The sequence below is a fragment of the Podarcis vaucheri genome (assembly GCF_965113315.1).
Source record: "Podarcis vaucheri genome assembly, chromosome: 12".
Lineage (NCBI taxonomy): Eukaryota > Metazoa > Chordata > Lepidosauria > Squamata > Lacertidae > Podarcis > Podarcis vaucheri.
In genome coordinates, this window is record NC_138750.1 from 28,733,957 (window position 1) to 28,748,743 (window position 14,787).

Genomic DNA, 14,787 nt, shown 5'->3' on the forward strand with positions numbered 1-14,787 from the left:
CGACCGTTGGATCCTGGCGTCCCTCCCCCACCCGGCTACCAACGGGCGTTTAACGCTCGCCTGGCCCGGCTCCGCCCCGCGCGCATGCGCATGCGGACCTCTGGCTTGAGAGGCGCGGGAAGGCGCGGTGGAGAGGCTGGTGGGCGGGGCAAAGAAAGAGCGATACACTGTCCGGGTGGGTGGAAGGGAATAGTAGCAGCAGTTAGTCCACGCTCTTCCACCTCATGGTCCCCTTCATTTTTGTGGTCCCCTTATTTTATTTTACAAGACACTTTCAGAAAGGCAGAGAGAGCTTTCGAAATAGAGGGTGGTAGGGGGATATGGAGGGTGAGAGGAAATTTATTATTATTATAACGCATGGATTTCCCCTTATTAACTTTATCAATATGGGCTTGTTTAAGCAAAAAAAGGGGTAAAATCCATTAAGGAATGCAGTACAATATGAGATCATCACTCCCCGAACTTTAGAGCATGGAAGTCACCCAGAGATACATAATTTGGCATACAATTTGGCTTTTTTATTGTATTGTAATTTGGAATGTTTTAATGTGGATTTTGTTGGATTGTTAAAATGGAAAACTTTACATATATATATATATATATATATATATATATAGTGAAATCCTTAGGGCTAAATGGGGCTGCATTTTTATGCACACATACCCCAGAAAGAAGAAAACACCCTGAGGTACATGAAATGATTCTGCCCTCACTTTCCTGGAGCTGGGGAGAAGGGCATATCATACCTCATTCAGTTCACCTCCACCTTTATGGATTTAAAAGGTTTCAGCCCCAACTTGCCACCTGCCAACAGGCCTCCAAGGCAGCCGGCATGAAGAATGGTTGGGGCAACTCAGCCTGGTGGGTGGAGTGTATATATAATGAAATTATTGTTATAAGTGACAAAGCAGTATACTAAATTTAAGACAAAGTTCTCTCCTCCCCCCTACTTTTGATGCGTGCTTATTTATGGTGAAGTAGGGGTTTGTTTGTTTATTAAATTTGTATATCTCCCTTCATCAGTAGAGCTCGGGGCAGTTCACAACTGAAATTAGTGATTGTAAATGAGGGGAGAGGGATTTATTCCAGATTAATTAGCAGAGTGCATGAGGGTGTGACCTTTTTGTAATTGTATCACCATATACAGAGACAATGTTACCTGGTATCTAATCTGGATTCTGTACATCTGAAACATTCTGTTTATTCTTTGTTGCTCACTGCCAATTGTTCAGATGAGTTATAAAGTTGCTATTCCACCCCCACCCACCCCAAATGCAGTTAATAACTTGTCTTGGCTATATAAAAATTAGGTTATCGATGCTCCCACACATCTTGCAAGCATTTTAAGGATTGCAAGATGTGTGAACAATAATAGTCTTTAGCTGTAGGTTGTGTCTTATCAGGTTTGACCTGATGGCTTCATGTTTATTCCTGGTTCCAGGTTTTTCTTTTAAAATGCCACTACTTGAGAAACAAGGTAAGAGGGACTTATTTAATGCTACTTTTTAGTATGGTGAATACTAAAGTGATCAGATATGCATCATGAACTGTTAATTTCTTAAAATGTTTGATTTCTCCACTCTAGTTATGTCCCAGTGGAAGGTACTTTTGCAGTGCAAAATGTGATACTATCAGATAATAACTGTTGTTCCATGTATATTCACCATAAGAAGGGCCACTGTTGCAAGCAAAGAGTGTTTATAAATATAGAATTGTACTGTGGTGAGTGTTTTGCTAGTTGATTAACAGCTCTGGCAATAATTTTAAGAGCTATTTTATTTGTGTGTATGATATATTCTCATTTATAGGCATCTTTTAAAGCTCCCCTTGGGTAACCCTTAAGCCTGTTGCCAGGTATTGTGAAGGATTTCTGTAAAAGAGATCTTGTTTGGAAGACGCACTGTGTGCAGGGCACCCCGAGATGTCCTCTTTATGTATTTGTGGCCAGGGAGAGGTGGAAAATATTGTTAAGTATGTATTTATTCTCAATGTGAATCTTCAGAATTTCCGTTTTGAATGGTAGGAAGAAAAATTGCACTTGCTGATGGATATACAACATATAAGGTTTCTACATTTCCTTTAAGAGCCCAACAGGTTAAACAAAATTTCATTTTACAGCATGCGTTCCAGTGTGCTAGGGACTGGTTATGCTAAAATGTACCTCAACTAACACTGTATTTTTGTGATGATCAATAGTTTTTAGCAAATAAATTTGACTGAGTGATAAGGAATTGTAAGTCTATCTGAAAATATTGTCTTTAGAACATACTGGCCCATGGCGGTGATCTTTTAACACAACAGCAGCAACAGCATCACAATAACAAGTCTGCTAATGTGGTTAACTAGGTGTCTCAAAGTCATTCACAATTGGGGTTTCATATTCATATCAGACACTTTTGACCTCTATGACCCAATTTCACAAGATGCAGAGAAAGAGCACATTCTGAAAGTCTATTCTGAGTGGAACCATTAGCGATACAGATTTGAATGATACCCCATGTTAGCACCTCACTGCATGTGAAAAACTAGTGCATTAGGGACCAAAGTTTTAGCCTAGCCATAAAACATTCCATGTATGCTTTATGCATGGAAATTATCAGATTTTTGTCATTTTCCTGCATTTTGAAGTAGAACAATCTAAGACAGTACCACATGCTACATCAGCAAATGATGGGCCACACTGTACAGTCTCTGGAGATGAGGGATAATTGCTGCTCAGCTATAAAGGTCCATCCTGCAATCTGTCTTCCTATTTTAAAATCTATTGATCCTGATAGTGAGTGGAAATGTATTCCAAGTGTTGGTTCTTCTAGATATGATAATTTAAGGAAAGGGTGCTCTGTATGTAAACTGCCCTAGAATCTCTTCTTAATGGTGGTCTATAAATTTTTCACAGAAATAAATGTAACATTGAATGATCATGTTCAAAGGAACTTGCAAAATGATCCATATGACCTGGTTCCATAAAATTGCTAAGGTGTGTGTATATTATTATTTGAAAATGTCAAAGCAACTAGTATCAAAACTAGCAGATACGATAAACTGAAATACACTGTAGAACAGAATTAATCAAATAGATGACATTCTTCCCCCCACAGGAAGTATTGTGCATCAAACCAAGCACGTCCCTTTGCAATTTTCTGCAAGCAGAGCTTCTGAATTTCAATTGTATTTGGCATAAAATGGTCTGATTCATGCTGGTAATTTCTCATCATGCTAATCATCAACATTCTGCAACTGTTTCTTAACATCCTGGCCTCCTTCCGTGACATTTTGCCACCATTCCCACAAATTTAATTCTTTATTAGCACTTTGCCCTCACTGATATTCTTAAATGTTTTTATTTTGTAAACTCCACTCTATCTCATAGATCTGAGTGGGGGTTAATATATTCAATATTATATGCAGATGCAGTGATGAGCTTACTTATGTAAGCAAGTAGTACAGACACAAATATATTTGTCTCTAATTACCTGTTTGTGATAGTATAACCTACCATCTCTGCATGTTTAACCATAGAAAATAGTGAGCAGATGCTAGTGAAAAATGAAACCTATCTGCAGATTTTGTAAGTACTCCCATTTGAAAGATTGATGTGACTTTTAAAAATTAAATTGTATGAAAATTAAAATTCATTATAAAAATGGATTTTTTTATTTAAGAAAAAACAAGGATCAGAGAAAGAGGCTTGTACATGAAATCTGCACCTTTTTGGACAGCAGCCAATCTGTAAGTAATTTATGAAACAAATCTTGCCCATGAAAATGAAAACTGTGTATATGCGGGTAAGGAATGTCTTATGGAGCAATGCTTAATTTTATGGGTGCCCTTTAATTTTCCCTGTGTCTTTGTGTTGTGTGAGAGAGGGTTGTATCTGCTCAGAGTAGATGCCTAAGTTAATAATGTCTGATAATTTCAATGGGTCTACTCTGAGTAAAAGTAACACTGGATACAACCTAGAGAGTGTCTTCTTTGAAATAGTTGGTAAAGCCCACTTACATCTCTTTTCAAAATGTAGATTCTGCCAAGAACTTTCACCCACTGGCTTTTACTGTACATGCAGTTACTCCATTATTAGCATAATACGTTTGGCGTATACTCTGAGACACTATTATTGTACCACATAGTCTAGGACTGTGTGCTCATGAATCCTGGCTCAAACTGAGCCCTTGGAGCTGCCTATGGCTTCCTTGAGGTAAAGAGTCAATGGGCCACATTTTAAAGCTGCCATAAAATTTGGACTTTTGGGGAAGTGGATCGTGTCTGTTTTGGAAAGCTATGGCCAATGCTTAACAAATTAAGCAACATTGCTACTTAAAGCAATCCTAACCATGTCTACTCACAAGCAAGCCCTGTTGCATTAAATGGAGCTAACTCCCAAGTAAGGGGAGTTAGTGTTGCAACCTAAATTATTCCACAACTTTTTCAGAATTTAGTTTAAAAAATAAAAATATTTATGTGCCTGCAAAAAAAGTGAAGATAATAATAATCTACATGCTTGGCCAGATGTACCTATATATCAGTTGAAAGCCTAAGCAGTGGATGTTTCTCAGAATTGTGATATGTCAGAAGCAAGTCTGGAACTGCCAAATTCCACATATAAAGCAAAGAGCAACCATTAAAGCCTTTGGAAATACAACAATTATCTGAGAAAAGCAAACATGAGCTTTGAGATATGTTACTTGGACTGCAACAATAATGTTTTGTTTGGTTGTGTTTTTGTTTGGTTGTTTAGGTCCAGGAGATTGATGCTCTGAGAACAGAAAATAGGAAGCTAAAAAATGCGGTACCTATCTGACATTTTATATACATTTATGGCTGGCTTAAAGCCTGTGCCAGGGTTGGAGGTGGTTGTTCAGTGCCAGGGTTGGAAGTGGTTGTTTCAGTCGGAACTTTACTCCATTTGATGGCATGGGTTTCATGGCCAGAAATAATCCCTTGCTTGAGTTCTGAATTAAATATTAGCTACAGAGGTAATTTATGCCAATTCATAGGATCTAAGGCAGTAGTTCCCAATCCCCCACCCAACAGACCTCTTGAAAATTGCTACTTGGCGGACCACTTAATGATTTTTCTGCCTGTTGTAGCCATTGTAAGTGCTGTCTGATTTTTAATTGCATTTTAACTGCTTTTATTTCTTACATATTGTATTTTAGTGTATTGCAATTTGAATTCCATAAAATCAAAATTGTAATACAACTAAAAATAAGAAAAATTAAAAAATCAATTAAAATCAAAATGAATATGTTATGCAATCAATGTGCCACATACTGTTTTCAACTACAAATCAATTAACATGCCACACACCACCTGAATGAAGCTCGTGGATGGTCCATGGACCACAGTTTTGGAACCCCTGATCTAAGAGGAAATATATCCTACACCTCAAATCTGCCTGTTTTGGGCAAGATGTTGGAGCATGTGGTGGCTTCTCGACTTTGTCTTAGACTTAGTTTTGGATTATTCCAGTCTGCTTTGGGGATGGAAGCAGATTTGGTCATGCTGGTGGATGACTTCTGCTGGGAAATAGATGCAGAAAGTGCTACCCTGTTAGTTCTTTTGGACCTCTCAGTAACACTTGAAGTCATTGAAGATGTCATCCTTCTAAGTTGTTTATATGGGTTGAATTTAGGATGCACATTATTCTTCCATGCCAGTGTGGTGTAGTGGTTAAGAGTGGTAGTCTCATAATCTGGGGAACTGGGTTCGCGTCTCCGCTCCTCCACATGCAGCTGCTGGGTGACCTTGGGCTAGTCACACTTCTCTGAAGTCTCTCAGCCCCACTCACCTCACAGAGTGTTTGTTGTGGGGGAGGAAGGGAAAGGAGAATGTTAGCCGCTTTGAGACTCCTTCGGGTAGTGATAAAGCGGGATATCAAATCCAAACTCTTCTTCTTCTTCTTCCAGTCCTTCCTGGATAAGCAGCCATAGAAGGTGGTGTTGGGGAGCTACTGTTCCACTCCATGGCCATTGAGGAGCCGCAAGGCTGATTCTTTTTTAACGGTTGCAGTGTGTGGATGACACCCAGCTCTGCATCTCATTTCTATCTTCCAATCCCAGGAAGGCTGCTGAGCTCTTGAATGGGTTTCTGGAAGCAGTTTTGGTGGGGATGAGGACAAACAACTTGAGACAGGACGGCATGTCCCATTTTGCAGCTTGAGGCAAAACTGGAAGTGCCTCCCCCCTCCCCATCCTACTGCCGCCACAGCATCTCACTGAAGCATCCCTTACCTAGGTTGTATAGCATCGTCTCGACATAAATTGGCTCCAATGCCAGCATCACTTCTCTGCTGCTGGCAGAAGCAATGGGGCATGAGGGGTGCCTCATGGGTGAGCTGGCTTTGACCTGAGGCTGCATCCAGATAAAATGGAGGTATTTTGGTAGTGAAACTGACTGCTCTGGAATGAGGTTTACAGTTTATCTTTGATGGAGTTGCAGTCTCCTTTAAAGACCAAGTGTGCAGTTTGGTAGTTCTTTTGGCCCCCACACTAACAGGATAAGCTCAGCTGGTGGTGGTAGCCAGGAGTGCTTTTTTGCAGCTTAGACTGGTTTGCTAACTGCAGCTTTATCTGAAGAAGTTAGACATTATCTTGGTTATCCATGTGCTAGTCATGTTCTGGCTGGACTACTGCAATGCACTCTAGAGAGCCAGTGTGGTATAGTGGTTAAGAGCGGTAGATTCATAATCTGGGGAACCGGGTTCGTGCCTCCGCTCCTCCACATGCAGCTGCTGGGTGACCTTGGGCCAGTCACACTTCTCTGAAGTCTCTCAGCCTCACTCACCTCACAGAGTGTTTGTTGTGGGGGAGGAAGGGAAAGGAGAATGTTAGCCGCTTTGAGACTCCTGAAGGGGAGTGATAAAGCGGGATATCAAATCCAAACTCTTCTTCTCTTCTCTTCTATGTAGAGCTGCCTTAAAATACAGTTCAGAAACTTCAGCTGATACAGAATGCATCATGTGATACCAATACTGTACTAGTTGTACTAATTGCTGGTGTGTTTAGGAGCTCAATTTAGAGTTCTGTTTTAACCATTAAAGCCCAAAATGAATTGTGTCCAAGTTATCTGAAGGATTTCCCCCCCCCCATACCAGTCTGCATGTATTTTGATACTCTTACATACCCACCTCTGAGAGCAATTAGGTTTGTAAGCATGAGGGAAAGGGTCTTTTATGCTGAAATTATTTACTAGCTGATCACTTCAGGAGTTCAGGAAAGTCCTCAGACCCACTTGGTTTTGTCTGCTTTTTCTTGAGTTGTGATCTGTGGATGGCTTTTGTTGTAGTTATTTACTGTACTTTGTGGGATGGGATGCTTGTTGATTTTTTTAGTGGTTAATTATTTTGTTCTACTGTACAGTGGTGCCTCGCAAGATGAAAAGAATCCGTTCTGTGATTCTCTTCGTCTAGCGGTTTTTTCATCTTGCGAAGCAAGCCCATTGACGGATTAGCGGATTAGCGCTATTAGCGGCTTTTAGCGGCTTATCTGCTGATCGGATCAGCTGATAAGCGGCTTAGCGGCTTAGAAAAAGGGGGGGAGAGGGGGAAAAACCAGCAGGAACTCGCAAGACATTGTCGTCTTGCGAAGCAAGCCCATAGGAAATTCATTTTGCGAAACACCTCCAAAACGGAAAACTCTTTCGTCTAGCGAGTTTTCCGCCTTGCGAGGCATTCGTCTTGCGGGGCACCACTGTATTGTATTTTAGTTGTATGTGGCCTTGGTGAGATTTTCCTCTTAAAGGAGAGGCTTAAAATATTTAAAATAGATAAAATAACATGTAAATATTTTGATCTAATACTGTTCTAATTCTTTTCCACATTAGAACTCCCGGCTGCGTTATAAAACAAAAGGTATGTATTTACAAAAGTAAACCCATTGAGGAGCATTCTTAGAGAAGCAGCATGTTTTATTTTGTGATAGGCAATAAGGCAATAAGGATGAAGATATATTCAAACAAGTAAGTAGGTTTCAAAGAGTAGGGGGTTTGTGGGTAAAAGAACAGGTAACATTTCTAGTGATTATTGCAATACCATGTTGGGAGGGGTACTTTTATCTTAAAATAGCAACTAAAATTCTACTTGCAAGGAGCAGAATTATATTTTTCTTTCTTCTTAGATTGGGCCCTAAAGAAAGAAGAATATGAAAAGTAAGATATGATATGTTAACATGACATTTTAAACAACAGACTGTGGTCGCATCTAAACTTCCACTATTTTGTGGATATGATTCAGTACACCTGGAAATTTAGGTTGCACAGTTGAAGTAAATTTAGCATTCTTGCACAACCACCACCTCCCCCCCCCAAAAAAAATACTCTGGATTTTTTTGTGATAAGATAAGTGACAGGGAAATGTTTGGAACTGTGTGGGATAACACTGACAATGAACAACATCATAGAACTTCTGTGCATTTCAGAAAAGAAAGATCACACATACACGGGCTTGTGGTCTGTCAGCCTCCACCATTAGGCTAGCAGCTTGTGAATGCATATTTTATATTTGCTAAGCATTTTGGTTAGCATCCTTCACATGATAAAGAGTAGCTTGTAAATGTAAACATATGAATATGAATTTGTGTTTATTCTGATTTACTTTCAAAGTGAGATTGAGAGGCTTTCTGGTGAGATATCAAATTACTTGAATGTCACAAATTTCTGGGTGAGTATAAATTATTTCAGGGGTGGTATATACACTTCTGAAAAAGTGATATCTGGTCAATTGGATTATCAAGTCATTGGGTTGTATCCATTGCTGTGCCATCAGAGTTCCATTGATTCAATAGGACTTCTGTTTGCTCTTCTCTCTTTGTCCCTCTCCCCAAATCTGCTCCAGAAGGTCTTCCAACCTAATTTTGAGAGTGCACGGAGGGCAGGAAAGGGAAAGAAGGTTCCTTTGTTTGCATGAAAATTCCTTGCCCCACTGGAACTGTAGCATTGGATACAGCCAATAGACTGGCCCAATCTAGCTAAGGAAACCCATTAAAAGCAAGGGAGCAACTAATGATAACTATGGACTTTCCATAGTACTTAATCATGACTAATTTTAGCTTGTTCAATCTAGAGAATGGCAGAAGCTCTGGCCATGAATTATATACATTTGTTGCTCTTTACAGATACAGTATTAGAAAATGTTTTGAAGTTTAATTCTCCAAATGCAACATTCGTTCTTGGCTTATTATATGCTCTCTGCTGAATGTTGTTCTGCTTTGTGTATGTGTGTTCATACATGGATAGTGATATTTTTATGTTTTGTTGTTGTATTCCATCCTAATAGTTTTGTATGTGTATGATTTCTTACTGAAGGGTGTCCTGCAAAAAACACACAAAAAAACCCTTCCATAATCTAATAAATAAAACTAGGATTGGAAAGATTGGGGGAGTGACATGTCATATATCACTTTCCATTACACTTTCCATTATAAAGACGGTTTGCTTGGTTTGCTGAAATATCAGTTAGATTGTCTCTTTCTTTTTTAGTATGAAGAGTCTGAGCTTCTCAACAGCCAAGGTATGTTGTTTTAGTGATTGTAAAGGACATTGATGTTTATTATACATCTGCTTACTTTTATCTTAATCTGTATGTCCTTCCTAGTGATCCTACTGTGTAAGGTGCCAAAATTTCACATTACTATACTAAATATTTTGACGCATTGTAATCAGCAATAAGAGGGGAAATTCAAACTGAACCTTCATATGATATGAAGGCTAAACCTTGATTCTGGACTACAGTGATTTACAGTAGTAGTAGTAGTAGTAGTAGTAGTAGTAGTAGTAGTAATAATAATTTATTTATACCCCCACCCATCCAACTGGGCCTCCCCAGCCACTCTGGGTGGCTCCCAACAGATTAAAAACAGAATAAAACATCACACATTAAAAACTTCGCTAAACAGTCCCTCTGAAGGAGCAGGTATGCAGGTTAGAGGTACGTCTGGATCCATTGCTGTCACTTGAGACCCAGGTGGCCTCAGTGGTGAGCAGTGCCTTCCATCAGCTTCAGCCGGTAGTCCAGCGTTGCCCCTATCGGGACAGGGGTAGCCTAAATTTTATGCTCTGGTAATCTCTAGGTTAGATCATTGCAATGTGTTATATGTGGGGCTGCTTCTGAAGACAGTTTAAAACTGCAGCTGGTGCAGAATTCAGTAGCCAGTGGCAACACAGTTTGAACATATAACACCAATCCTAGCCTGACTGAACTGGGCATCAATTACTTTCTAGGCCCAATTCAAAGTGTTGGTTTTGACTTATAGGGCCTTAAATGGCTCAGGACCGCAATACCTCAAGGACTGCCTCTCCCCATATGAGCCAACCTGGACCCTGTGATCATCATCTGAGGATGTTTCTTATGTGTCCCTCCACAAGAGGTCCAGAAGGTGGCAACACAAGAATGATCCTTTTCTGCAATGGCTTCCTGTTTGTATCATGCTTTCCTCAAAGAGGCTTGCTTGGTGCTGCCATTATATATCTTGTCTAGGGCAAGATAAAGTGACTAACAAATTTAATAAATAAAATAAAGTCTTTGGCACTGGTTAAGATCCCTGGAATTCTTTCCATCTTTTCTAATGTTAGATGCTAGAAGTATCCTCCATCTTATGCACTTGCTGGCTGATACAGCAAGTTTTAGACTGTTAGACCAAGCAAAGAGATAATGAAAGATTCCCAGATGTGCATGTGTATAACATAATATTCAATTTTACAGATAAAAGAATTCTAAGTGAACCTAGAAAACATGTCAGGTGAGGGCTTGACTTTTTCACCCCATTATCTACTTACAGAAAGTTGTTCTAAGTGATTGACTGTGTATGAAGTCTGGTAATATATTTTCTTTAAAATTCGGTTATTTTAGCTAAAATTCTGCAGCCACACTGCTTAGCATAAGACTATAAAAAAATATTCAGTGACTTCTCACTTGTCTGTGGACATATTTTTCATATGTGCCTAATTGAAACACAGTTTTAATTAGAAAACGCCTTTTCCCTTTGAGCTCTTTTCCCCTTGACCTGTGTACCTGAATAAACTATCTGCTATTTTTTACATGTAAATCAATATCTGTGACTTTTTAAATGATAAGATTTTCATTTGAATATCCACAGCACTCAGACAGAGGGTGCTTTTGTGCTGGAGAAGAGGTAAGGGCAACTGCATAATTTAGTTTGTTTTGAAATTGCTTGTACGTGAGAGGCATATCCCTGGTGGAGTTTTCCCAAGTAATTAATGCTAGTTTGACTAAAAAGAATAAGATGATTCCTGTTTAGAAGCATGCTACGCATTTGCCACTTTCGCATAGTGCAGAGTGTGTATGTACAAATGCACTAGCATGTTCTACTGGAATATTTAGTAACTAAAAGGGAATGGTTTAGGAACCTGAAAATAACACAGCTTCTATTTAAACACCATTCCAGGTAATGGCAGGGTACATGCAGTTTCACATTCTCCTATGAAGCAGATGCACATTTATGACTATGTGGGATACAGAATCAGTACATTTATTTGTTTTTGGCTGACTGACATCGGTGCTTACAAGCTTCTTGAGGCATTTTATATAGCCAATTGCTATAGCAATTACTTGTCTCATTTGGTTAGTTCTTGTTTAATGAACAATAACATCAAAATAAGTTTCTTAAGAGGCCTCTGTTGCCAATGCCAGTTCCTCAAAGTACCTAAACACAAGCGGTTGCCAACTGCTACTCTACAATTCTTCAGTGTATAAATATAGAGGTACCAAAGACTAAGTTTTTTTTTAATTTTCAGAATTGTATCACCTGCTTTTTTTCCTTCAAAAAGCAGTCAGTCAAATCAGCTAAGAAGTGCAAAAGCAAGAGTGATTCAACCGTTAAGATACAAATCATTAAATTAAAACATCAGCAAAAAATGACATAAGGAACAGCACTAACATAGAACCAACAACAACATATTGCTTTAAAAAAGAGTGTTTTCAATGTTGGTGGGATATAAATATATGACTACAACCTAACTTATTGACCAGGGATTTCCACATATGAGGTACCACCACAGAGAAAGGCCTCTTGCATATGGTCATCAATTTTGTCTTAGAACACATGCAAGAGGCAGGGGTGGTTAGATTGGCTCCTGCCAAGGCATAGAGTGAAGTCAGTCTGCTTGCCTGTCTGTACACTTCCAGGGCCATTCCTTTGCTGCTCTGGGTGGCCAGATGAGGCGCACATGCTCCTCAGGCAAGGGCACAAGGGACAGAGCACTGATACAGCTCCTTGCCAAGGGCACCAGGGAGTGAAGTTTCACCCAGACGTGGGTAAAACAGCTGATCTTAAATGATAGACAAGTTCACATTAGAGGAGACAGTCAAGCTTGACCCCATGCTATTTAGGGCTTGGTAAGTAATAACCAAGACAATGAACTGCACTCTTTTGATGTAAAGAATGTGTAACAAACTTCCACAATGAAATGCTTAAAATCATATCAGATATGAAATTGGTATAGGCTGCAATCCTGTACCAATTTACCTGATAGTATGCCTCAACAGGACTTAATTCTGGTTTGATATGTATGGGATTGTACTATTACTGCAGGATTGACCCCTTGTTCATTTGGGGACTGTGGTATATGAGGAAGAAATATTAAATCTTTCCTCCTGCTGTAGGAAACTCACTCACTTGAAGGTTAATTTTGCTTTTATTTCATCCCACAGAACTGTTGAAACTCAGACTGGAGAAGATGGCTCTAGGTATCATACAGTGAAAAATTAATTCTTCTTTAAAACATTAATTTGATTCTCTGTGTACTTAAAATTAATGAAGCGAGGGGTTCACTAAATAATTTATGTACTTTGAGAATAGTAACTCTTTGGATTTTCCGTGAGGGTGACAAGGATTATCCTTGGTGGATTTTAAGGACAAGTTGCTACCAATTGACTTAATTTGGCAAAATTGCTGAAACTTTCGTATTCAGGTCAGAGAATGGTTGCTATGGACAGGCAACTTTAATGACAATGTTGTGATGATACAGTGTAGCTATTGTGGTGTGGGGCATCCAAAACCAGCTAAATGTTGAGGCCTTAAGGATTTTGCACCAATCCTTACATGGCCACAAGTGTGGTCTGACCTGAATAGGAGAACAGGACACCTCTTATCACTCCCACTTTCTACCTTTTACCTCATTGTCCTGAAGACTCCTACAACCTTAAAGGGATTGTCAGACTGTAGTTCACAGTTGCATGTTCCATACAACACAATCCACAGTCTGGAATTCAAGATTGACTCTCCAGCGAGTATGCATAGAATTGCAGTCATAAAGTGGTGGACCACACCACAGATTATGAACCTGATCTATTATTATTTTCCCCGATTTAGCTATGTTGTTGAAGACTCATTATCACAGGTAAGCAAAGTGTCTGGAGCTAGGTGGGCAGCTGCTGTGCAATTCTTATACCTTAAATCCAACACATTGGACATAGAAAGTCATGCTGATTCTCTGCCGAACAATTTCTTGAATCTAAAATCTGATCTGCCCACTTTTTACAGCCATACCAGTCAGCTTGAAAATGTAGCTGTTTTTGCAACTTCCTGTGGTGGCAGCAAGCTGGAATCTTGTACTTGCAGTGTTTCTGTGTTTCTGTTGTGTTTGTCACTGCCTGTAGAAGAGTCCTCACCTATATTAACAATATGAAGCAAACACAGGATTGAGTATTTCACATTTTGTTCACTATAGTTTATTGTACTTATATTTTATGTATTCCCCCTTGATGCCTATTTATCCAACTATTAAAATTAGTTAGTAAATCCAAATAGTGAATTGTATCCAACTAACTCATACTCAGAGTAAACCTTCTGAAATCAGTGCATATGACTAACTTAAATCCATTGATTTCAGCATGTCATATGACTTAAGTTGATAAAACCCAGTATATTTTGGGGGGTGGGAATCACAACAGCAGCTTAATCTAGGTGTTTATTGGTTGAAGTGGACTTTTTTTGTAGAGATGCTTAGAATATATTTTTTAAAAACCTTTTCATCTAATATTCTCTTTGCAGGATGAGTTTGAATAGCAGAAGTCCAATGTGGTGTAACAATAACCTATTTGAGTGCTGGAGAGCTTTCATGTTTGACATTTTAAATTTTGGTGAACCATATTAAAATATTTATAGCTATATGCCAAATAAAGATATTTTAATCCTGCTATAGTTTGAGTTAGTATAGTTATTATTAATAAATTGTTGGTGTGAAAAGCATCAAAGGTATCTGTCTTCACTTGGACAAAATTGCATTTCTTCCGGTGCAGTTTAGAGATTGTTTATCAATACAGTAAAGCATCACATAGGCATTGGGTCCATAGGGGCTATGCATGATCTCTACCACATGTGGATAGGGGCAGCAGCTGCATGTTCTCCTGAAAGCCACTCCTAAAGACTGAAATGCAAAACGTACAGTCTGTGACTGCATTGAAATACATGCAGAGTAGGCACTTTGATTACTAACAATTCTAATTGCAATAGGTTAATAGTGGATTCAGGGAGCCATTGTGTCTATTCGAGGTCAAACAGGAGAGTTAGGATTGCTTTTGACATCATTTGAGTATTTCCCCCTCCCTCGCATATGAGTAGCCCCTTCCCATTCCACGCTGGCCAGGCTGACAACTATTTTTAGGGTGCTTCCTAATGGGTGTTTATTGTAGAATGGGCGCGCCTCAAACGTGCGCATCTTTTACAGCGCATATTGTTGCCATCCAATGCCAGCCTCTCCCCCCCCCCCCATTTAATTTAATTTACCATCGCAGGAAGTAGCCTTAGTTAACCCCAAGAAATCGGAGCAAAT

The 14,787-nt window shown here is 39.3% G+C and overlaps 1 protein-coding gene across 4 annotated transcripts; it reads left to right on the forward strand.

The window, feature by feature from the left end:
• Positions 1-69: 69 nt before the first annotated feature.
• On the forward strand, positions 70-14,152 carry LOC309515542 (uncharacterized protein). Of its 4 annotated transcripts, none has more exons than XM_082193544.1 (14): positions 70-175; positions 1,442-1,477; positions 3,520-3,568; positions 3,663-3,729; positions 4,736-4,786; positions 7,822-7,849; positions 8,115-8,145; positions 8,599-8,656; positions 9,475-9,505; positions 10,697-10,733; positions 11,091-11,126; positions 12,665-12,700; positions 13,326-13,353; positions 14,007-14,152. In XM_082193544.1, the coding sequence occupies exons 1-14, from the start codon at positions 85-87 to the stop codon at positions 14,019-14,021; spliced, it is 594 nt and encodes a 197-aa protein (XP_082049670.1). In that variant the 5' UTR covers positions 70-84; the 3' UTR covers positions 14,022-14,152. The 4 variants fall into 4 exon arrangements, with proteins under 4 accessions (XP_082049670.1, XP_082049672.1, XP_082049669.1 ...); XM_082193546.1 differs by having other exon boundaries at positions 132-327; XM_082193543.1 differs by lacking the exon at positions 70-175 and adding an exon at positions 818-861 and having other exon boundaries at positions 1,404-1,477.
• The last annotated feature ends 635 nt before the right edge of the window (positions 14,153-14,787 follow it).